Raw genomic sequence first — 22,748 nt, 5'->3', positions numbered from 1 at the left:
CACCTACACTTTAACAATTCAATGACAAAAGCATAGAAACAAGGATTGTCTTCTCCCTCTTCTTCCGCAACAAGGAAGAGCAAAAGTCCATTTACCTTCTACACCCTACACCGAACACCCCCTCTTCCCGCTTGTCCCATGTGCACATACAAATCGCACCTTACACTCATATCACACATACTCAACCAGGACCCCTGAGGGATTACTTGCCCATTCGTATCTCATGGACTCCTGAGCGTTCAGGACCACACTTGCCTCTTTCTGCTCTCTGCTTGACCGCCCTCATTCGCAGCTGCCAGACCTACAGCAGGCACACCTCACTTCACGGCCACGTCCATACGTCCTCGGACCCTTTAAGGAATCCATTGATTCTTCATACTCGAACAACAGCTGAGCACCCACGATACGCGAGCCTCTACATCCTCTCGAAGGTCTCGTTGGTACCTTTCGCATACACACATCTCACTCACGGGCGTGTATCAAAACAACTACATCCGGGAGCTCTGAGAAGTTTCTTCCCACTTCGTACCTCACCGATAACTGAGTGCACAGGCTACACCTCTAACAGCCTCGTTCGTACCTTCCTCAGCCCTCCTCTGAACGATCTTATTTGACCCTTCCGCTCACGCGCCTCACGTCACCTCACGGGGCTTATATCCACCGCCTGAGATCTTTCAGCAACCCTTCCCCCTTCATACCTCTCAAACTTAGGTATCGACAAGACCCTTTTCTACAATATTTTCTTGCCATACTGGGCTCGCATCACATCACATGTTCACAGTCCGCGACCCTTGAGCAACTCTTCCCTTCTTCACACCTCACCGACCGGGGTATTGCCTGCGCACTTTTCTACTTTACGACTCACATCACCAGAGCTCACACTACTTTATATCTTCTAAGCCCTTGAGCTTTGTTATATCCCTTCCCCTTCACACCCATTCTCCCGACCGACTGGAAGCACCAAACTTTCGTCTTCTCGTCTTTCTCACCCTCTCGCGCAGTACAAACAGGTAAGTTCTTGGATTACGTGTGGGCATTTATTTTCTCACGACTCTCAATTTTTATATACGCTTAACCGCCATCACTCTATGAGGAAACCCTCATATCGCAGCCTACAGTTCATCTCGATCATATCCCAAAACCCTCTGCTCTTTTACTGACACTGAAGCCGCAGGTCGATTTGATAAGCACCACGAGTTGTGCGTCGTCATCACGCAGGAGCAATAATCGACAAATCCTCCATTAGCAGCTATCCAAGTTCACGAGAGTCGCAAAGCACAGTTCATCAGTCCTGGACTACTTTAATCTGCAATATTCCCCAGCCCTCTTCCCATCAAAGACGCCTCTTCCTACCCAACACACCTCAGAACCGTACATCGACATCTCCGCGTTTCTTCTTCGCTTGATATTAGCGCATACCTGAATCACATCGAACCGGCCATTCACCATAACTTCCACGCGGTCCATTCGAACGCTAGATCACTTCATTTTAGAAGCGACAACAGTCAGAGCCCTCATCAGACTTGAGACCGTTTCTTTCCGACCATATATCTCTAGCGTCCCGATACCTGGCTTACTGCACCGAGCATATATCGTCAAAGCGTTCACCAAGCGCGTCTTGACTGTCAGATATCGTACCTAAGGAAAGAAAGAGAATTACAAGCATACCGTGAAGATGGTCTTGGGCATGGACTCGTGGTTCGTCTTGAAGTGTCGCAACATCCACAAGCGCTTCGACCTGTGCCACAACACTCAGGTGATGCTGCAAGCTCTGGAAGACACCAAAACAGGGACCATTGACATGGCTGAGCTCGGCCGGATGCTTCGTCTGAGCTCCAAGAGACGTCAGGCCATGATCGACACTATCCGAAAGTGTACCGAGAGAATGACAAAGCAGAAAAAGAACAAGCAAGACGAGACAAGAGAATGCGCCCTGCTCATTCATATGTGCACCGAAGTCTTGGAGATTGCCAGTAAGTGCTTCATGAACTCAACGACGTTGATGTTCTTTCAGAGATTGTTATGGGTACATCGGAATGGAAATGTCCATAGAGTAACTAACTCCTGTATTGCAGACCGCCCCTCTCCTACCGTCTTCCCGTTCATGAAGTTGCCCCGTGAGATTCGAGCACGTGTGCTTCACATGGTCGTTGAGACCAGCTCCAAGGCCTGCAGAATGCCTGCCCTCAAGCGCATCCAAGACAAGTACCGCTGCAACTGTGCCAACCCTGAGGCAAAGTTGTGGGGACACATGGCGAAGCAACAGTTTAAAATGTACAAGACTTTGGGAGCAGCCCTGAGAGATGAGTTCTATCAGATTTATTACGGCGAACAGACTCAGTACTTTGCCTGCTGCTGCGAGCTTCTTGGCCACCTGAACACCAACAGCAACCTGTTCGACCACCTGCGCAAGGTTGAGATTCACTGGTGCGGGCCTCAGTCTGACTCGGCGTTCCTCAAGCTGGCCAAGTGCCCCAACCTCAAGGAGGTGACAATCAAAATTTCCAAGGCCACGACTGCCATCTTCAACAAGCGTGAGGAGATGATGAGCAACCACTTCCTCTTGAACTACAAGACCAAGCGTATCACGGACAGCCTGGGCGCTGACGAGCTTCTTGCCATCCGAGACATCCTGAAAGTTGACGTTCAGCATATTCAGACTGCGCAGAAGCTTCAGCTGACCGAGTTCGACCGTCAGGGTCTGTTATCGGCTTTGGAGGCAAATGTCAAGCAGACGAAGCAGCCCACTCCCCGCCCTCTCGGCACTTGGGCAACGTACATTCAGTGAGAATTGCGGATTGGTCTCACATGTATCAGGGTTTTACGGGATGTGAGTAGGGAGTCAAGACTCAAGCGAAGCAGCATGCGATCGGGCTGGCGGCTTTCTTGAGATTATGGAACGGGAACGAACGGGACCGAATGTTTTGCTTTTGAAATTTGCCTTTACAAAAAGTTTTCTTTTTGCCTCTTAGGTAGAGAGGTAGATACGCGCACGAAATGGAAACGATCTCTACATGAAAAAGAGGGCCAAGACTGAGAGGTGTGACAACAGATAAATTACGCAAGCCTTCACATGGAATCAGAAGGTTACGTACTCAAAGAACATTGCCTGGGGTTCGATCTTGTCTCATACTACCGCGCGCAAGGCGTGGTGTATCCGGCTCAAGATCAGAAGACGAGACGGCTGAACTGATCGAGCTATGGCAAAAGACGGCATCAAGTTTGCATGTATGTGATGCGTTCCGTGACTGGCGGAAGCTTCCTTGCTCTGACCTACCTCTGTTCTTGCAGTTCTTGCAGCAGCCTGATTTGCCTTCGTTTGCAACGGCATATGTTTGGCCGACTGTAAACGGTGTCCGACGAGAAGATGGACGAATGAAGAGAAGGAGAAAAAAAAATTCGAGCCGAGAGAAAATATAGGCGGTGCGCCTTCTTGGCCGTCAGCGTGGCTGCACTGCACTGGCCAACGCAAGTGGGCCACACTGTGTTCCCTGGCCCACAAAACTCCCAGAGTCCCAAAGCGACCAGCGGGTTGGGTGATTGATTGATAACAAATCGTTGGCGGCAATAGCGGGATTATGAGCATCCCACACGGTGCTAAATAGGCGAGCAGAATGACGGTGCTCGGGTTCGTGCTTCTCTCTCGGAGTCTCCCCCACAATGTCGCGTGTTGGCTTGCCAAAAGAAGGTGCGTCGACGACATCCAGCAGGGATCACGGAAGGGGGGTGCCTGGCCTGTTATCTCACGGCTGCCCGTCCATCCCATCTGAGCAGTCACCAACAGCTCGCTTGCTGACGGTGATTCCCACCAAGTGCAACCCCCCGTCCATCTTTTATCGATTTCCCCAGGGCCTAATATGCCAATGCAATGTGCTCTGCCGCTCTGGAGTCTGCGTAGATGCGGCGTACGTGTGACTGCCTTCCCCTTTCCGCGGATTCCCTCCACTCCCTTCCCTCCAGGCTGACAGGTCACAGGTTGAGGAATGACATCCCAAGACCATGGACGGGTCCCTTTCCGTAGCGGCACCTTGGCAGCGCCAGCCCTGTCATCCGTTCAGTTCTTGGCCTCGACCGTTGCTGGCATTATAAGGGAAATGGCAGCCGCGCTCGCATGCGCGTCTGATGGGGTTGACAATCAGTCCGATTCCTTTCTTGGGTCCTTCGCCGCTTGACTGTTCCTCTCCGAACCTCCCCTTCTACCTCAACTCGCGTTCTACTACTCTACTTTCGTAGTGCTCTCTTTCGGTTTTGTAACATCGCGAGTCTTCTTCTGTTCTGTTCTTCAACACGTCCCTGAACAGTCCGGGGAGCATTCCACTAGGCGGAAGAGAAATGCGGTTTCCCGCCAGCTGCAACCGCCACCACCAGTCGGAGCATTGAGATCGCGCGCCGTACCTTATCGGGTGGTTCCTTTTTGTCCCTCCTAGCCCCCAATGATTCGCAGCATTCAAAGGTTAGCTTCCTCTGCCGGGAGCTCGCCCTTCTTTCTCCGGACCATACCGCGGGTTTCCCTCTTAATACTGCTTCTCTCAGTCGTCTACCAGTATTTCGTATTCGGTACGATTAAAGCAGTTCCATTCTCCAGCTGCCCCACCAAATTAGGGTCGTGGACAAGCTTAAGCTGAGTCAAGAAGCTGACACGAGATGCAGGCCAACATGATCCCTACAAGTGCAACGCTTTGCTCTCCAACGGCACCTGGCGCTCGCGGCCCGGCTCAAAGTTGCCGAGAGACGTCTTTTCGAAATGGGAGCCTGACAATTGCAGAATGCGCGAGATGTCCCGCGAGGATGTCTCGGATTGCTTCGCAGGTCGTCACCTAGTTATCATGGGAGACTCGACTATGCGCCAGCTCTACTTTGCTGCCATGACCCGACTTGACCATCACGTCGCCGAGAAAGCCATTCTTGACTTCGCCGTGTCGGACGACAAACATCAAAACCTCACAATGGATGTTGAAGGCGTCAGATTGGAGTTTATCTGGGACCCTTGGCTCAACTCCACGAGTCTCCATAGCCAATTGGCTCGATTTCGGGACCGTCCCGGATCCGCCGATTACGAGAAACTTGTTCGACAAGAAGGAAGAGGTTCACCAGCGCTCATCGTTCTCGGCACTCCAGGTCTATGGGCGGCCCGTCAGGGCGGTGACCGGTACTTGGAGCTCTTCAGAGAAGGCATCAACGTCCTTATGCCGTACCTGCATAAGAGTATCGACGAATTGATGGTGTACCCTCAGAGCAACTCACAGTCAGCCTTTGCAGAGCTTTCTAACCATGTCCTTATGGCACCCGTGCCTGTTCCAGCCTACGATATGCTTACCGCGTCCCGCGCGCGAGCCATCACTCCTAGGAGGATTGACGCCATGAATTGGAACCTGGATCACCTGGAGCTGAACGAAAAATCACACATCGCAAGGGCCTACAATAGCATGACCGAGGGACACGACGACGCTATGCTTGAGGATGGTATACATTCGGTCGACATCGTGGCGGAGAGAAAACTAGATGTCGTCCTCAATGCCCACTGCAATGCCGGCCTGATTAGACGAGGATACGCCAACCAGATCACCTGCTGTGTGCCGTATTCCCCTCTTCGTCGGATTCAGCTTTTGCTACTTGGCCTCAATGTACTAACAATGCCAATCCTGTTTTTGAGTCGGCAGCAGGATGCTTTTCCGTCTGCACGAACGTCCCGCTTCATGGATACTCTTCTGGCGTTGGCTACCATACTGATCGTTGCGGTATACTGCCTTGTCGCCGACCGAACTCACATCTTCGCGAAGCAGGACAAGTACTTTGACATACCCGACTTTATATCACCTTTGGTTGGCCTAGTTATTTTCGCAGCGCTGTCAATTCGTTTCAAGGCACCTGTCTTGTCGTCGGCGAAAGGACTCACTACGACGTCCTTTCTATCACGAGAGCAAACAGACGAGTGGAGAGGCTGGATGCTGGTATTCGTTCTACTGTATAAGTACCACAACGCATCCGAGTCCTTGGCGATGTATAAGGTACACAAGTTCCTCATGGCGACATTCATCTTTTTGTTCAGCTACGGTCACACGATGTACTTCCTCCGCACCGAAGACTTTTCGTTACGCAGGGTCGCATATGTGTTAGGTCGGCTGAATCTGCTGACCTGCTTGATTGCGTTCATGGTATCAAGCGAATGGATCATTTACACTGTGCCACTATTGACGTTTTGGTTTGCAGTCATCTATGCAACGCTGGCTTGCTTTAAGAAGTTCAACAGCAATCCTGTTGCATTCTTTGTAAAGGTTGTTGTGTTTGCTGCCTGGACTTCGTACTTGGTACAAAGCACCCGTACACCTGAGCGTTTTCTGTCAATTCTCAAACGGGCTTGTGGGATTTACTGGGACGTAAATCCCCTGCGCGCCCACTTCGCCATGGACCGCTTTATCCCTTACTTTGGTATACTTACGGCGGCTGCGACGCACCGAGTCTCGGTTCTCAGGCGTCGCCAGCATGGCATCAACGCCGAAGCTCTCTTTGAAAAGATCAACAACGCACTTGACCGCGGGTTGTTGGAAATCACATACCCAGAACAAGACGCGATTCCGGTGAAGCCGATAATGCTCATTTTCGCCATTGCGTATCTCATTGTTTTCATCATCCTTGCGTTCATCGCCGAGGTATACCACAATAACCAGTCTTACGACACCTACCATCCGTACACGAGCCCCTGGTTTGTGCTGTCGGCCATAATTACGAGAAACTCTTTACGGAAGTTGCGAGACCTTCAAATCCCGCCTGCGGCAGCTCTTGGAAGAATGTCGCTTGAAGCCTACATTTTGCACCATCACATATGGCTTGCGAGTGACGGAGCTGGGGTTTTGAGGATTGGAAGCGGAGGCCGTCTACTGAGAGCAGCTGAAGTAACAATCATTGCTATTGTCTTCCTTTGGGCATGCAACAATTGCCAGCGTGCCACTCTCCGCATTGTTAAGGGTTTGACGGGAGTAGAGGAAGGGAAGCAGGCCGGAGAAGTCTCGTTGGGTCGCACCTTACCGGTTAAGGACGGTAAGACAAGTCCTGTTCCATGGCGTTCGGCGGCAGCCATGGAAGAGGCGACAGAAAGAGGAAGAACGAAAGGCACCGTTGCGTCAAACAGCGCCTTACGACTGAAGTTTGTAGGCTTCCTGGCCTTACTGTGGCTTGGTAATATGACTTATGGTGTATGATGGGCATTGTAAGACAATCCCGGGTTGGAACCGAATGTTCCCTCTACCCGGAATGACGCAAGGCAGACTTTCTGTATAAATGACTACACGAGGAAACGCTGCAGAGTTGCAGATGATACACTTACTTGTCGTCTATCAGTGAGTCGCATTGAAGTGGTATGCTTTACTAAACAGTGACAGGGATGAGGGGCTTGAGTTGTGTGTTTCGAGTCTGCTCCATCTACCCACACATGGATCAAACTCCAATGTGGTCTCTTGAAAACAAGCTTCGGCTCTCCGTTAGCCAAGCTGTCATCGGCCCAAACGGAAAGCATTTATGCTTTGACTTAGGACTTGGCATCTGCGTCGGCTCGAGCCTAACTCAAAAAGACCACCTAATTCTCCGATTCGGGATGGTGTTACCGGATGACATTTCAAAGAGCCGCGGATGAGTCTAGAGATCTTCCAGTGCATTCTCAACGCTTTTTGAGATCTTCAAGTTCTCGAAATTGCGGCTTGCTTCCTACCTGGATGCGATCTTTACTTGGCGGTTGATCATGATGAGTGCAAGGCTACGGAGATTTACAGATGGTCACCAGCATCACTCGCGACGAGTTGCCAAACTTTACGCATTGACGTGACACCCTTCCCATGCTGACTCGCATATGGCAAGAGGAAATTCGGAATGGAGCACAACCCCTCCTCTCCTCTCGGACTCTCTCCTGTCTCTTGAGGCTCTTCTCCGATACTGTTTCGCGTGGGGTCGCAAAACCGCCCAGGGTCGTAGAGGGCGGCGATGTGATTGGTGGCTGAAGGACCGAGCCTTGTCCCTTTCTTCGATGGGATGATGGCTGCTTTGACAGGTGCGGTATGGGACGGTTGAGGCGGCATACGACCGGCGTACGGGCATGTCAAGCTGTTGTCAAGGTTGGATGGCAGGTGAGGCTGGTTTTCCTCCCATTTTCCTACTAGAGTCGTCCTGGCTTTGGGTTCCATTACCCCTCTCTGGGACCAGGACACCCTTCCCTTTTTGCCTCGAGATCACCAATGCCCCTGACTCTGAAGCCACTATCGTGCGGTCTTCTTTTCATAACTGCGGCTTTACTTACTTGTGGGACCGGGGGCAAGGGTTCGGGAGTTTTACGACGAGACGAATGTCTACCAGATCTGTCATCCTGTCCATCTACAACTCAGAGGCCCCTCCCTGTTCCTCAGTTCCGCCTTCAGGGCATCCCATACCAACCACGGGAAACGCAGCTCCCGGCAGCAGAAGAGATTCATCGACAAAGGGCGAGCATGACCATGAAGCTGTTTTCTTCGGGTGGTGAGAAAGGCGGGCAGGAATAAGGTGAGAAAGGCGGGCAGGAATAAGGTTAATATACATATGCAGTCCACCAGCATCCAGTTTCTATTCTCCTTCTCTGCGTTGTAACCGATCAGAAGAGATCAACAGACTATGCTCCGATAGAGTAGATCTCTTGGCACCCCTTCGCGTTCACTTTCCCTCGATCTGCCTTTCTCTCTCTTCTCCGTGAGCCCCAGCGGCCACTTTTAATTCTCCTCTTATTCAAATCCCTACGATCCTTTACGATTCATAATTCTCACTCTTCGAGTCGGCTGTGCCTTGAACACTCACTGCTACCCCCATTTCGTTTTGTAAATCCTAATTAGTTGTGTGGACTTTGAAGCAAGCTATGCATCTCAAGCACGTTATTGCTGCCCTGGCGGCGTTTAGTTCGTTGGCTGTGGCGGGTAGGTCTCGACTTCATCTCACCTGGCTTGAATAGTCATGCTGACCGTCATGTCTTCCAGCGCCTGCTCAGGATGCAAAAGCCGTGGACAAGGGGCAAGGACAAAACCAGAACCAGAACCAGAACCAGAATCAAAATCAGGCCAAGAACAATGCCAAAGGCAACAATAACAATGATAACAACGGCAAGAACAACAACAATAATAATAACAACAACAAGAACAATGGCGATGTCAACATTATCCAAAACATCATCAAGCCCAATATCATCGTCGTCCAGGAGAACCTCGACACGATCAATCAGCTGCAAAGGCAGAACGAGAGAGAGCTCGCTGCATTGGTACAGTCTCAGCTCGCACTTGCGACGCAGCTGCAGACCGTCAAGGACAACATCCGAATTAATCATTTCAAGGCACAATTTCCTCAGGCGGTGAGTCTACCCTTGTTCTGCACTATACCGCCTTGATACAACTGGCAACGGGTATACAGCAACCTATCAGGGCAAGACTGACATTGACCAAAGAACACCATTATCGTCACTGTCACCGGCCTAGTCGACAATAGAAACCAGGGGCAACAGAACAAGCGATACCTTGTCAACCAGCTCCTCGCAGACAACGGGCAGGCAGGGAAACAGACGCTCGTCATGGTAACAGACCCGACCAACCTGGAAATCTCGACACCGCAGGCAGCATCAGCCCAAGCAAACGCCTTTGGCGCCGCCCGCGTGCAACTCGAGGACTCATCTTCGTCTGCTGGATCCAACACGTCCGACTTCAGCGCCCAAGCCGTTGGGTCCGCCCCCGCCGACAACACTCTCAGTCTCGCAGCCTTCAACCAGGCAGCCCCCTTTGGCCAGGTAGGCCAGAGCATCATCCTCCCCGCAGGCACGCAGGCGCCGCAGCTGCTCTCGGTTCCGGATCCCGCCGCCATAATCCTGCCGCAGCAACAGGGCCTCTTTGTCCAGAACGCGGGGACATTCTTGACTGATTGCGCGACGTCTGCCGCCAACGCTGCCAACGGAAACCCGGCACTAGCCGGGGCCGCGGCACAGATCTTTTCGAGCTTTGAGCAGATTGCCGCCGCGCAGCTGGCCGGGTTGTCCGGGCTGGGCATCTTCAATGGGAACAGGGGCAACAACACGGCGCAAGCACCACCGCCGCCTCCTGCTCAGGCTCAGGGTCAAGGCCAAAATCTGGGAAGCATTGCCGTCGGAGCGAACCAGGGAGGAATACAGCCACCTCCGGCAGCAGCAGCTCAACCCCCAGCGCAGGTCGCGACGCCGCCGCCGCCTCCGGCTCAGGCTCAGGGTCAGCAAGGCGGACAGAACCTGGGAAGTATCGCGGTCGGCGCGAACCAGGGACAACCTGCTCCCGTCGCTGCTCCAGCTGCCGCTCCCGTTGCTGCACAGCCTCCCGCTCAAGTAGCAGCGCCGCCGCCGGCGTCGCAGAATGCTCCGGCAGCACAGCCGGGAGCAGCCATCGTCGACGGAGCAAACCAGGCCATTGCCCCGGTGCAGTTTGGAAAGAATCCCGGCACGCCCCCACAAGCGGTGACGCCGGCTTCGGCGCCGGCGGCTGCTCCGGCTGCTCAAGGAAACACTGGGCCCGGAGTGGTGATTGTGGGAACGAGTCCCGGGGGCCAGAGCGTTACACAGCCGGCTCCGGCTCCACCTGCGGCGGTTGCTGCTGGCGCGAATCAGGCGCAACCTGCTGACTCGCCCGCGGCTCCAGTGGCGGCGGCGCCCGCGGCGTGATAGTGTGAGTGGACAGATTGATGAGACTTGGGAATGGGGGGTGTTCTGGAGTTGAGGGCAGGGCTTGAGCAGGTTGGGTGGCTGGCTGCGTCTATTTGGATCATGACGGGCGTTGATGATAATGAAGGCTTCATGGATCGAAAGTATCTCGCTGTTGAATTACACTGTAACAAGCTCCATGACAGGATGTGCTGTGTGTAATTCCGAGTAATCTCAAGCCTTGGAAAATGTGAAAGGAAAACAAGTTCATCGCAAGCTCTTGATTACATAGTACCTAGTAGCCAAGGGTGCTAGAGACACAAGGCCGCGGCATCTCTTGTATCAACTTGTTGAGGGCTAGTAAAACAGTATCAGGACGAAAGACACCATACTACGATTACCTGGGTAATTTTTTCAAGGGCTGTATGTCCGCGACTTTCGTGTAAGGTAGAGTTTGATGGACGATACCTAGTGAAAGGAGCAACATCCGGGAGGGGCGCTCTACGACAGGATACTTGTGTCGATTGCCAACTACACCGGAAGTAATAGACCATCAAAGCTCAAAAGAAGCTCAAGTCCCTGCAACTTCGGGCGTAAAGAATAAGTTCACCACTGCCATCGAATGTCGTCGGTTGCGCTCGTTCAAATTTGTGGGCTCACGAGAGTCGAGCACTAAAGGCAATGGATTTCTCCAAAGAGACCCCGACCAATCGAAAACGACCCCTGCATGCTTTCTCGCATCAAGTGGATGCTAGCGTCTCGAGAGCGAGGGGTCGCTGCCGGGTCACAGCCAACCGCTGCCCACGAAAGCGGCTTAGTCACCCGTCCCCGCCGAAAAATTTCCCAGCCGTGAGGCGAAGAGCGTGCGCTCCGAGTACACGTGACCATAGGGTAAGCGAAGCCCACCGCCAAACTCGCAAATTTCCTTTCACCCACTCTCGAGAGTCTATCACACCTGACCGAATCTGTTCGTCAGCCATCAACCATCGACATCTAGGAGCAGCCTTCGTACGACAGTTGCCCAGCATGTCGCTCGTCTCCGGGGAGAAGTGTTCGTCTATCCCAGCGCCCCTCTTGCCTCTCGAAGAATAATTCGGATTGTTTTTCTCGAGAGAGAGCAAGTTTACGGAATGGCGATGCTAACTGTTTTGGTACAGCGAACTTCCAGTTCATTCTCCGTCTTCTGAGTATGTATACTCCTTCCGCATCGACAACAGCAAGCCCTACTACACGCACCGCACCGATCACCCCGACATGACATTCGAGAAAGCCCGACACGAGAATTGGAGAGAGGAAATGGGAGATGGCTAACCGTTGCTCGCAGACACCAACGTTCGTGGTCAGGAAAAGGTCATGTACGCGCTCACCAAGATTGGTGGTGTCGGTCGTCGTTACTCCAACATTGTGTGCAAGAAGGCCGATGGTACGTCTACGAGAAAGCCCTACCCTTTTCCCCGTTCCCTCCGCCAGCAGAATCCACACACGAGGACTGCATTCATGGTGCTAGGAATGGAGAGAGGAAGGTCGAAACATCAAAGGAGGACACGAGAAGACTAACGAATTCCCAACTACAGTCGACCTGAACAAGCGCGCCGGTGAGCTCACCTCCGAAGAGCTCGAGCGTATCGTCACCATCATCCAGAACCCCACCCAGTACAAGATCCCCTCGTGGTTCCTCAACAGACAGCGCGACATCGTCGACGGCAAGGACAGCCAGATCCTCGCCAACGGCGTCGCCTCCAAGCTCCGCGACGATCTCGAGCGCCTCAAGAAGATTCGCGCCCACCGCGGTCTCCGTCACTACTGGGGTCTCCGCGTCCGCGGTCAGCACACCAAGACCACCGGCCGCCGCGGCCGTACGGTCGGTGTGTCCAAGAAGAAGGGTGGTTAAGCGTGTGGCTTCTGATGATGAAAATTTGGGTCGTGCGGTGGCAAGGAACAATAGGCGGCGTGATACGGCTGGTTTTCTCTCCATCTCATCACTCGTGATGATACTCTACTGCTGCATTACAACAAGGGGATTGCTATTCTGCGCAGGATGGTGGCGTCTCTAGATAACGAATCGGAAAGAGTTCCATCATACCAAAACAACAAAAAGCTAAAAAAGTACACGGCGTTTCTGGGTGACGACGTGACGTGATTTTCTACACAAAATGACAAGGTTTAAACTTATCGAGAGTGGCAGAGAAGCCATCAATCGCAATGGTGACTTGCTGGGAGATGACTATGAAGGCCATTTACTCCCCGCCATAGAACGGTGTAAATCATAGTGACATGCCATGTGCCAAATGCCACCCGAAAGGCTATCAATTCAAAAAACCTGTGCGACTTCCAAGCGAAGCGGATCCAGCGTCCTGCTCCGTGTGGAGGCAGAAACCACGGAGCCTCAACTCCACACGGAAAGCCCGAACCCCAGCCGATCCGGCTCGGGTCTGACTTCATCTTCAAGATGGCTTCTTCGTCAGTCATGGCAGGCGTGCATGCTGACGCCCATACATTCCACCAAGGCTAAGCTCTTGTCGCGATGTGCAGCTAGAAATGGGGTGGCAATAATGAAACGATGGGAATGAACCAGCCGTCTTCGCAAAAGAGCATGAGGGCCAACCTAATCCAGCGCAGTAGAGTGAGGTGAAACCATCAACACTGACTGACCTGACGGAGTCCATATGCTAGTGTGCTGTGTAGCCGTAGGTCCACACATGCTTAGGAGACAAGGCGAGCAACAAGAAATAGACCACAAGGTGTATGCAAATAATGCCACGGAGGTAATAAAGTGCAGCGGAAGGAAGGAGGGGGGGCGACGCCGATACCCTCATAGTGACCAAAAGTCCTCCCGACCTCCAAGGAAGCATCGCCCGTTGTCGACGACGGCCGAACGGTATGATTGTGCCTTTACCACTCTACCCTTAGAGTGCATAGATGGGTAGCCTTGAGTGGTGAGCAGTACCAGATGTAACGCCCTGGCGGGCAGCTTTCCTTTTTGTGTGCATCTTCGTGACTAGTAATCTTGGTGACGGGGTGATGCATCTCCCAAGATGGATACTACTGATGCAGGGGGTCCCTCGAGGTACCTCCCGCCCTACCTGCCTGCCTACCGGGGCTTCAAGATCGAGAGGCCGCGAGTTCGAGCCGGCTTTCTTTTCGGCTTTTTGTCTGTTACCTTTGCCGAGCCGGCTGGGATTCCCCATGTCTAGCTAGCTAGCTAGGTATGTATGGTGTTGGTGAATGGACAACCTCACTCTGTCAGGTAAGCTCACTCGGGGCACGGCCGATGATATTTTATCATGTCGTGAAATCTACTTTTCATCATGAATCTACGAAAACCCTTCTCGGTCTAGAAAGGGGGTATATCGACAAGAACACCACATCGGCCCGTCCAGCTTTTTTTTTTTTTTTTTAATCCTCATGAATAACAGCCATATCCAAAACCTCAACCCTACCCATCCCCTTCGTCTCACCCGCGATGAAATCCCCCAGTCCCTTGAACGCGCCAGGCTCCACGAACCCGACAACCTCCCACTCGCTCCCCAGCACGTCCTGGCTCTCAACCTGCTCCACGAACCCCAGAATCCGATCCTTGACCGTGCCGGGCTTCTGCTTCGGTTCGTCTCCGTCAGCGTCGTCGCCTCCCTTCTTGCCACCAGCAGCAGGCTTCTCCTTGACAGCCTGCTTCAGCACGCTCGTCGCGCACGTCACGCGCAGCCTCATCCGCGCCCTCTGCACGGGGATAGGCTGCGCCGCAATCAGCGCCTTCATCGCCTCGAGAGCCTGCGACTTGGCCGACTTGGTCGTCGTCACGCCCGTCCAGTGGAACCCCTTCTCGCGGGGCTTCGCCTCGCCCTCCTCCCCGCCCGCCGGCGTCCCCGCGCCGCTCGCTGTCTTGGATCCGCCGCCAGCAGCGCCCTTCTTACCAGGCGCATCGTCTCCATCCCCGTGTGCCGCAGAGCTCAGCATATCGAGCGCCTTCTCAATCATGCCCGTCGTATACACCCTCTTCGTCCTCGGATCCACCAGCCGACTCGCCACGATCCCAATCACCTCGTTATGCACCCGTTCCGTCTGCTCCGCCCTCTCCTTCCCGCCCACCTGCATCTCCCCCTTCTTCAATATCTCCAGCACGATATCGTCCGTGCTCTTGCCCTTGCCAAACGCCTTTTCCAGGTCCTCCTTGGGCGCCGTCTGGCCCTTGGAGACGTTGAGGAACACGTTGGGGATCTGCAGCACGTTGTCGAGGTCCGTTTCGATGCCGGACCGCCACTCCATGACCTTGTTCTTGTAGCACGCAATCTCGAAGCGCTTCTTGCCCTTCTTCAGGCGGACCATGGACACGTTGGTCAGCTTGATCTGGTTCGAGGGTTGGTTGATCATCCGCGACATTGTGGCGGTTGTGGAGCGGTCGCTTTTCGATAAGTCTTTGAAGTATGGAGAATCGTTTGTAGGATGGTCCTTCGCGACCGTATGTGGTTGTTTGCGACGACGAGAGAGATAGTTACTTGGGTTCGTTGTTGTTCGGTGAGGTTGGAGGCAGCCGTCGGCCAGAAAAGTTTTGGCGGGGTAAAGTATTGATGTGGTGCAGCTGCGAGGAGGGGCAGCAGGTGGTGAAATATGTTTACGGCAGGTGCTGGGCTGGTCTGACGTTGTTTTAGCGGATACCGAGCCAGGAATTCTGCAGCTAAGGCACAGAAGGCGCCGGTGACTAATACTGTCATTTCGACTCATCTCCGTTACAGCTGCAGGACAACATGGTTGGTAGCGACGGAACCGTTCAAACAGCACCATCAGAACAGGATACCTTGAAAGTTTACGGAAAAAAGAGTCATATTCTAACAGGACAACATGGTTGGTAGCGACGGAACCGTTCAAACAGCACCATCAGAACAGGATACCTTGAAAGTTTACGGAAAAAAGAGTCATATTCTAACAGCATAACTAGATTCTATTGCGCCGGGCTTAAACTGGCGCTATCGGTTAACCGGACGACTGGGTCCTCCCGTATTGACAAACTCCAATATGCCCAGTATTGTACTACGAACCAATCCGAGCGTTCACTGCTACAACAGCATTCCATACGCTATTCAATCTTCGTTTCGTACATTGCTCATTACCGTGAGTGCATTTATGCAACCCACTCACCGCCAAGCCAGCGGTTGAAGAAGTCCGACGAGGCCTCGGGCTGGTCCATGGGGACCATGTGTCCGGCGCCGTACAACTGCATGAAGGTGAAGTTGCCGCTGGACTTGACCTTTCCGTACTCCTCACCCTTACCAACGGTAAGACCCTTGACCTCGGCCTTGTTGAAGCTCTTCTGGCCAGGCCACTCAAGAGCCTCGGTCCAGGCACGGTTGCCGAGCCAGTTGCAGATGTAGTCAGCATCGCCAGCGTAGATGAGAACGGGGATCTTCTCGAGGAGGCCAGGAACGATGCGGTGGAAGGGTTGGAACCAGTCACCGGCGAAGAGGAAGTTGCGGTTGATGTCAAAGTTGCAGCTGTCGTAGCTGTCGACCTCAGCACCGAGGGCCTCCTTGACCTCATCCTGGTTGAGGTACTCACTGATCCAGCCAAGGGCAGAGTAGCAGAGGTTGCTGCTGTCCTCGCACTTGCCACGGATATCGTAGACGTTCTGGCCGGTGCGCTGGTAGGGGCCGATGAGGGCGTTGTTGCAGTAGATGCTGGCGGGAACGCAAGACCAAACGCTGCCAGAGTCGTAGCAGTTCTTGATCAGGCTTTGGCAACGGGGGAGAGCGTTGTCCATGGCCTGGCACTCGCCCTCGTCGAGAACAGCCTTGTAGCCACCCTCACCGCAAGCCATGGGGCGGTAGTATCCGTACTGGGTCCAGCCGTCGGTGAGACCGTTGCCGATCAGGACACTCTTGAGGTTGATGTTGCGGTCCTCGTGGGAGAGGATTTCAGAGGCGAAGACGGGGATGTAGTGGCCGGCGTACGACTCGCCAGCAATGTGGAAGTCCTGCTTGGCGTACTCGGGGAACTGGTGGAAGAAGAGGGACATAAGAGCGTAGACGTCCTTGCCGGCAGCGACCGTGTTGGAGACGGAGGAACCAGAGTAGGAGTAGCCGACGTTGACGGGCTGGTCAAGGAAGATGACGGAGGCGTTGTTGTTCCACGACCACTCGTTGTTGACAATCTTGAGCTTCTTGTCGATGGAAGCGGGGCCGAGCTCCATGAAAAGACCAGTCAGGGAAGAGCAGCCAGGGCCACCATTGAGCCAAAGGACGACGGGGTCGTTCTTGGGGTCATTGCGAGACTCGAAGAACCCTGCGATAAGGTTAGAAACGGCTCCAAACGGACATATACAATACAATGTATCGAGCGGGCTGGCTCACAGTAGAAGAGATGCTTGTCGTTCTCCTCATCATCGAGGTATCCGCTGTACTGCTTGACCTTGTCGACGCCGAGAGCGGAGGGGTCGACCTTCTTGGCGCGAAGGTTGAAGTTCTTGAGGTCACCGCCAATCTTGCGGTGCTTCTCGCCATCCTTCTCAACCCACATGCCTTGGACATCGGCGCCCTTGACAACGTGGTCCCACTTCTTATCGGACTTGCGGTGGTGAGGCTTGGGCTTGGTGGCCTGGGCGGTCTTCTTGAAGGACTCGACGGCCTCGGGAGCGAGGAGGGTGATCTCGTCCCAAACGGCCTTGGCCTCGGAGGTCATCTTGCCGAACTTGTCCTCGAAAGCCGAGAGCCAGTTCTCGCCGGTGGTCTTAATGGAGTCAAAAGGGCTGTCCTGGCCGCCAAGGACCTGCTGGTCCAAGGCGAGGGCGGTGGAGGCCGCGCCGAGGACGAGGGCGGAGGTTGAGAACCTCATGATGGGCAGTCAACTCGATTGATGGAGCACTGACGATGGAATCGAAATCAGATAAGATGAAATGAGATGACTATGGGAAGGGGAAGAAAGTAGAGATGGCGGAGGGAGAGGAGGTTGTAGATGGGAGGTTGAAAGAGAATGAGAGGAAGAGGGAGCTCGGAGGAAGTGTGACAGGCGACAGGCAGGAAGCTCGCGGACGTAATAAATGAAACATGACGGAGGCGGGCGGGTTGGCTGGGTGCTCTGCCGCATACTCTGGGTGCTTGGGGGTGGGGGGGAGACCCAGAGAGCAGAGGTGCACAGCTTGTCACTGCTGCTGCCATCGGGGCTGGGGTGCGTTGGCCGAGCTGGGTCGCGCTACCGCTGTCGCAGGCTCGCAACAGCATTGGCAACGACACAACTCAAGCAACAGCTCTACGGATACGGATACCTACACAAACCGCGTGGACCACCCTCAATGCACAGGTTGCTGTGGGGAGCTCCAGCTCACAATGCAGAGAAACGACTGGCTCGTGAGCTCCCCAAGGGTTGGCCAAACGATAGTCGGGAAACACTGTCCACCTGATCCCCGCGCCTCGGACGCTAGAGAAGGGAACCTGCCTGTTGCAGATCTGCTAACAGACTCTCACTCATCGATACACAGCAATCTGATAAGCCGGTACGTTTCCTCGCCGTTCCTCGCTCTTCGCCAGCCCTGCTTCGTCTGCGTCATGTCAGGTACCGCCGTACCGCTTGGCAATCACCTCAGGCACCACCTCACAATCCCACGGCCAGGAACCTGTGCCTGGACCTGGGACCTTTTGCTGCGGAGGTTCCATAATTCTTCCTCGCTGATAAGCTGATGCCACCATCCCATTCGCCCGGCTTAAGGTAGCCATTCCAAACCAAACGGGAGGGATCTCACGTCCAGCGAAATCCACCATCAACGCTCTAAACGCAAGCTGCAAGACCGGACGCCCCAGTAACAAGTCCATCTTCGTGCTGGCGGTGTTGTCGGTCTATCGAGGAACTTTGAAAGAAGGAAGATGGTGTTCGTACTAGACCTTACGCAATATTTGCCTCATTCAGCCGCCGCTACCCACGCCTGCCACAACCCATTACTTTTCAGTGCGTTGGAACTGTTTCTCAATGCTGCTGGCGCGGCTTCAGTCAATCGCCAGCGAACTGCAACTGAATTTCGCTTGCCAAATGTCTTGTGTGCTGCTTACGGGCGCTATACTCGCCCACTTCTGAATACTAGCCTTTAGGCCATTCGTCTTCCTTCCTCTAAATACGTGCCTCACTATATTCGTAGTTTGTGTCAGTCCAGTAAGCCATCCTTCGTCGCGGCCAAGACATGACTTCATGTGGGTGGATCCTTCCCTGATATGTGCGAGAACCTCTTCGGCCGTCCAGATACCCACCCATCCACCAATGCCTTGCCGTTTCGCCCGATCGACTGAAAGGGTCTCAACGCAGACCTAGGTACTTTGTCGTCAGGATTCAACTTCACGATTGTACTTCGACATTCATCCTCATATCCACCAGACTCTGTCTAGAAACGAGTCGTAGCAACCGCGGCACTGACAACGTCCCCTTTCCTGACATCTCGGCATGCACCGGTAGGGTCGATTCGCCATCATAGTGAACTTGTTAGAATTTGCTATCATCTACTGTGGGCTGTCGGCTATGTCTAGCCGTATGCCTTCACATACGTACTCCTTCCATCCATTCCATGGTCCGATAGCACGCCCACTAGCCAGACCAAAATATGGCATTGCCGCCATTGTTGCCCAATATCAGACCGTTTGTTGACTGTCCCAAAGCTGAAATCGTCACAACCTGCCGACTTGCCCAGAACGCCGCCTCCCACCCGGCCTGCTTATGAGCAGGCGGTCGAGACCCCGGAAGAGCAATGTCGTAGGCTTTGCCATCCAGCTCATGACTTGCGCGGCCGTATTCCCCTCGTTATCGCCGCCAATGTAGGCGAAGCACTCAAACACCCAATACGCATTAACTCCATCCCCAATACTGTACATAACTTGCGAGTTCCGTATACTGTGCTTTACAATTCTTTCGTTCGACTGTGGCGCTGCTCCTGTCATCTCGGATCGCGATTAGATTAACGACTCCGTGGTGGCTCGGGTATATCGATCGCTGGGAAATCTGCGTGAGCCACCACAGTCGTAGCTTTCCTGTGCCTGTGCCGCACCATTCGAATGTAGATGCCAGAATCGGCTCGTCTCGCTCAAAATCCCTGGTTTATCAGGTGGCTGCGTCGGCCGCTGACATGGACGGGCTCGACGCTCGGTTCCGCCGAAAGAACTGGAAGGCATTCATGCGGAATCTACTAGATTTCTTCTTCACAACCTTGCCGCCTTCTGTTTTGCCCAAAGACCCGTTCGACAAGTGAGAGCCGTTGGCGTCGTAGTGAGGTCCGTTGGCGTCGTGATCCAGGAACGTAGACTCGGGCTTGACTTCGGCGAATGGCTTTGGCTCCGAGATCGTGGGTACGCCTGGAAGCTGCTCCGTCGACTCTCTGCTGACAATGCTAGTGCCTTGAGTGCTCGGCGACAGAGGCATCTTTCCGGTGGTGGCACTCGTTGCCTGTGAGGCCCAGTCCCCAGTGTACGGGCCCGTAGTGCTGCCGTCCGTCGTCTCGCTGCACCGCTGCTTGCCGTTATGGCCGTGATGATTGTCCGGCGAACTACTAGCCCTGTCCCTGCAGTGGAATGGATCGCTTGCTGCAAAGTCCGCCACGGAATCAAAAGACGTCACGATGCCGTTCACCTCCTTAGGGTCCTCCGGCTCCGGCATATCAGTGATGAGCGCTGTCGTGTGCTCCGAGCCCGCTGGCCCCTGGGACAGCCCATCATCTTCCTGCTTCAAGTCGTCAAGCAGCGGGGGCGGCATGGTAAGCTCGGTCAGAGGCGTCGTCACCCGCGGGGTCATGGAGTCTCTGCTTCCTTCAGGCCCGCCGGCCAAACTCATAGTTCGTGGGGAGAAGGCGCCGTCGTTGCGCAAAAGTCTCTTGCGGATAGGATCCTCCTTCGCCTGCTCTTCCCTGATCCGTTGCTCGAAAAGACCTTTATTGATTTCGAGCTCGTCAACTGTGTATTTCATTGCTGGCAATATGTCCGCCACTCCCTGGAAAAGAGGGATGGCGAATAGGTTCATGAAGCTCAGCTGGGCCTTAGACAGTGAGATCAAGTCCTTCTTCGGAGGCGACAGGAGAGACGACGTAATTTCTAGCTCACTCTCCATGGAAGCTTGTCGAGAGAACTCGTCCGAAAGAATGTACATCCACTTCAGTGCGGTCTCGTGCTTCCTTGCCTATAAGCCGTTGGGTTAGTAGTCGAACTTGAACACGAGAAATTGTGAACTACTGACCACGTTGCTGATGTCTGCACACTTGATGAGAAGTGAGCATACGAGAGCCTTTTGCTCCTCTTGCATACGACCATTCCAACCATCAGTTGTGTTGTCGACGTCCAGTTTGTCCTGGGTATCTCCGAGCCTTTTCATGTAATCAAAGTGCAGGCCCATGTCCGTGGCAAGGATGGAGCTGATCATGAGGTGCCGCATCTTGGTATCTTCGAAAGCGCTTGGCCAATATCGCCGAAGGATCTGTGAGTAGGCGGCGCAATGGAACGACTCGAGCACGGATCGATCATTGTACAACTGTGCCAGAGGGGCATTGAGAGTGACCAAAAATCCGTTGTTGACACCTGGGTGGCCTACATCATGTCCGATTGCCGTAATCAAAAGCGTCAAGCCGTCAAACGGATGGAGTAGCTTTGCCATTGGGGAGCTCTGCGGTGGATCTTGATCCACCAAGGGATCGGCGGGATATGGCGCAAGAATACCAACACGAACCAGGAAGTGAAAAGTAGCCTGTAGAACATCAACAACATGGCGGAAGTTATGATAAGGGACAAAATTGTTGTATGCAGCCCGGCAAGCGACCAGAAAGCTTATGAGTTGGTCTAGTCAAATCGTCAGCAGCCGTCCGCGCATGGCTTATGTAGGCGCAATGTACTCACCTGTCGGTATCCGCCAGCGATCCAACTCGGGCATTGTCAAGGCATGCTTGAACATCACCATGGCCGCAACAAGGAGCTCGTCATCTGTGAAACTGTGCGCGCAAAAGTGCCACTGACCAACGGCGGCAGCGACAGCAGCTTGGCGATCCGTGGAAACGGCAATGCTAACGTTGGAGATCCGATCGTCGTCAGAATCCGCGCCTGACCGACAGATGCCTCTCATGAGACCGGATACCATGGCTTCCCTGAGGTAGGAAAACGGTTTCTCCTCGTTCACCCCAACCCATGACCGTTTTCTGCCGCGCCGTACTTCGAGCATTTCCTGCTGTTCACGGGCCGCATCCTTATGCGCCCGATAAGCATGGATCTCGAGACTCGTGATGCATTTGAGGTGTAAAGGGCTGATGATGACGTCCACGGCTCCTAGGTCTAGGCACCGAATGATCAGGCGTCGGTCCACTGACGCCGAAGACTTGGGTTTCGCATCGTCGCTAGCCGGAATCGTTGCGCTACCATACTCGGTAGGCGAAAAGCTCACAATGGGTATCGGCACGATCAGCTTTGATAAGCTGCGCAGATGCGACTCGGTCATGATCCTTTGCAGCAATTTGAGGCCGTAGACATCCTCCTCGGGAGTGTGAATGTTGATGTCAGCGGTAGTCGGGCGGGAGTGCGGCGATGGTGATCTAGACCGAGACCGGATTCTGGGTAGCCGTTCGTCGTGGGGCACATCAATTAGAACCAGAGTTGGCGTAAGGTCCATCATAGACTCGTCCGAAAGCTGGAAGAGGGTGGATATGCAGGCCGAGCCTGTGGAACAAAGATAAACTGAACATATCATTAGTACACGATGCCACGAGTGTATGATATTCAGTCTGAGCCTACCTTCTCCAAAAGTGTCCAGTAGCAGATCTGCATCCTTCTGAATATCATCATCCTCCTGCACGACGGAGTCGGCAGCGTCTAGTGGCTGATCATTTTGCGTGTTAGGTCGGATAAGCCTGTCCTGGCGAACCTGGCGGTTCACGTAGACGACATGGCAAGTGGCATTGTCCATCATGGCTTTAGGGAGCAACCAGTCTCGCGACCGGAGCGCTCTGGCCACAAGGGCAAAGAAGATCTACGAGCGTAACGATGCGATTGATCAAACTTGCAATTCTTGAGCTTTCGCAGCGGGACAAGTCGAGGACGGCGACCCAGTCCTGTCGAGAAGCAGCACGGTGGCGCAACGCCTTCGGTGT

The 22,748-nt window shown here is 53.8% G+C and overlaps 7 protein-coding genes across 7 annotated transcripts; 4 read left to right on the top strand and 3 right to left on the bottom strand.

Moving 5' to 3' along the window:
* Nucleotides 1-1,675: 1,675 nt before the first annotated feature.
* Nucleotides 1,676-2,788, top strand: CCOS01_02403 (uncharacterized protein; the record flags this gene model as incomplete). The annotated part of the gene is made up of 2 exons (XM_060450594.1): nucleotides 1,676-1,973; nucleotides 2,076-2,788. The coding sequence occupies 2 exons, from the start codon at nucleotides 1,676-1,678 to the stop codon at nucleotides 2,786-2,788; spliced, it is 1,011 nt and encodes a 336-aa protein (XP_060319244.1).
* Nucleotides 2,789-4,766: 1,978 nt separating this feature from the next.
* On the top strand, nucleotides 4,767-7,199 carry CCOS01_02402 (Cas1p-like protein; the record flags this gene model as incomplete). The annotated part of the gene is made up of 1 exon (XM_060450593.1): nucleotides 4,767-7,199. The coding sequence occupies one exon, from the start codon at nucleotides 4,767-4,769 to the stop codon at nucleotides 7,197-7,199; it is 2,433 nt and encodes an 810-aa protein (XP_060319243.1).
* A 1,673-nt stretch (nucleotides 7,200-8,872) lies between these two features.
* CCOS01_02401 (uncharacterized protein) lies at nucleotides 8,873-10,684 on the top strand (the record flags this gene model as incomplete). The annotated part of the gene is made up of 3 exons (XM_060450592.1): nucleotides 8,873-8,930; nucleotides 8,991-9,358; nucleotides 9,452-10,684. The coding sequence occupies 3 exons, from the start codon at nucleotides 8,873-8,875 to the stop codon at nucleotides 10,682-10,684; spliced, it is 1,659 nt and encodes a 552-aa protein (XP_060319242.1).
* Nucleotides 10,685-11,689: 1,005 nt separating this feature from the next.
* CCOS01_02400 (40S ribosomal protein S18) lies at nucleotides 11,690-12,554 on the top strand (the record flags this gene model as incomplete). Its single annotated transcript, XM_060450591.1, has 4 exons — nucleotides 11,690-11,714; nucleotides 11,821-11,850; nucleotides 11,988-12,086; nucleotides 12,238-12,554. 4 exons carry the CDS (start codon nucleotides 11,690-11,692, stop codon nucleotides 12,552-12,554), a joined length of 471 nt encoding a protein of 156 aa, XP_060319241.1.
* Nucleotides 12,555-14,059: 1,505 nt separating this feature from the next.
* Nucleotides 14,060-15,040, bottom strand: CCOS01_02399 (uncharacterized protein; the record flags this gene model as incomplete). Its single annotated transcript, XM_060450590.1, has 1 exon — nucleotides 14,060-15,040. The coding sequence occupies one exon, from the start codon at nucleotides 15,038-15,040 to the stop codon at nucleotides 14,060-14,062; it is 981 nt and encodes a 326-aa protein (XP_060319240.1).
* A 739-nt stretch (nucleotides 15,041-15,779) lies between these two features.
* Nucleotides 15,780-17,485, bottom strand: CCOS01_02398 (serine carboxypeptidase; the record flags this gene model as incomplete). The annotated part of the gene is made up of 2 exons (XM_060450589.1): nucleotides 15,780-16,936; nucleotides 17,005-17,485. The coding sequence occupies 2 exons, from the start codon at nucleotides 17,483-17,485 to the stop codon at nucleotides 15,780-15,782; spliced, it is 1,638 nt and encodes a 545-aa protein (XP_060319239.1).
* Nucleotides 17,486-19,729: 2,244 nt separating this feature from the next.
* CCOS01_02397 (3'5'-cyclic nucleotide phosphodiesterase) lies at nucleotides 19,730-22,567 on the bottom strand (the record flags this gene model as incomplete). The annotated part of the gene is made up of 4 exons (XM_060450588.1): nucleotides 19,730-20,797; nucleotides 20,855-21,450; nucleotides 21,508-22,317; nucleotides 22,393-22,567. The coding sequence occupies 4 exons, from the start codon at nucleotides 22,565-22,567 to the stop codon at nucleotides 19,730-19,732; spliced, it is 2,649 nt and encodes an 882-aa protein (XP_060319238.1).
* Between the last annotated feature and the right edge of the window lie 181 nt (nucleotides 22,568-22,748).

The sequence above is a fragment of the Colletotrichum costaricense genome (genome assembly GCF_030867565.1).
Source record: "Colletotrichum costaricense strain IMI 309622 chromosome Unknown Scaffold_2.1, whole genome shotgun sequence".
NCBI lineage: Eukaryota > Fungi > Ascomycota > Sordariomycetes > Glomerellales > Glomerellaceae > Colletotrichum > Colletotrichum costaricense.
This window is presented reverse-complemented; position numbering and strand designations above follow the sequence as displayed.